Below are 669 nucleotides of genomic sequence, written 5' to 3'. Positions count from 1 at the left end.
TGGCCGTGTACAAGCGGGGGGTGCAGCCCGTGCGCCGAGGTGGCCAGGACGCCTGGGTGCCCCGCGCCGACCTGGCCTGCGGCTGCCTGCATCTCCAGCCAGGCACCGACTACCTCCTGCTGGGCAGCGCGGCAGGCGGGCCCGACTCCGAGCGCCTGGTCCTCGACCGCCACGGCCTCGCGCTGCCTTGGAGGCCGCGCTGGGCCCGGCCGCTGCGGCGGCTGCAGCAGGAGGCGCGCGCCGGGCGTTGTCGCGGCCTGCAGCCTCTGCCACCGAGCCCCAGGCCCGAGCACCAGGCCGCGGCTGGGGCCCTGGAACCCCAGTGAAGGAACTGAGAGGGAACCGCGAACGAGGCCTCGCGTCTCGACAGGCGACCTAGAGAGCCAATCAGAAGCCGCGGAGCAACTGACGTCACCGCGTATGCGCCCACCCCGCGCAGGCGTGAGGGACTTTTAACAAAAGGCGGCAAACAGCGAGCGGGGCTTTTGGTCCCGGCACCTCTTATTTTGGCTTGTGACGTATGCAGTTATTCCCACAATAAAGTCTCATTTCTTGGGGAATTTCGTCTACCGGCTCCTGGTCGGTGCTGGGAGAGTCTCTAGGGGCAAATGAAGAAGGTCATGATGAGCCGGCCAGCCCAAGTCATGACTGTAGCTCCCAGACCAGGTG

At 67.1% G+C, this 669-nt stretch overlaps 1 protein-coding gene across 1 annotated transcript in view; it reads left to right on the top strand.

Annotated features, from left to right (window-relative positions):
* NTN5 (netrin 5) overlaps nt 1–326 on the top strand; it is a 6,988-nt gene extending 6,662 nt beyond the window's left edge. Inside the window, exon 7 of the mRNA XM_008569331.1 lies at nt 40–326. Coding sequence (XP_008567553.1) covers nt 40–326 — 287 coding nt within the window. The remainder of the gene's footprint in view (nt 1–39) is intronic.
* Nucleotides 327–669: the final 343 nt, after the last annotated feature.

This window comes from Galeopterus variegatus, unplaced genomic scaffold (assembly GCF_000696425.1).
Source record: "Galeopterus variegatus unplaced genomic scaffold, G_variegatus-3.0.2 Scaffold486, whole genome shotgun sequence".
NCBI classification, from domain to species: Eukaryota; Metazoa; Chordata; class Mammalia; order Dermoptera; family Cynocephalidae; genus Galeopterus; species Galeopterus variegatus.
The sequence above is the reverse complement of the archived record's forward strand: the minus strand, read 5'-3'. Positions and strand labels throughout refer to the sequence as shown.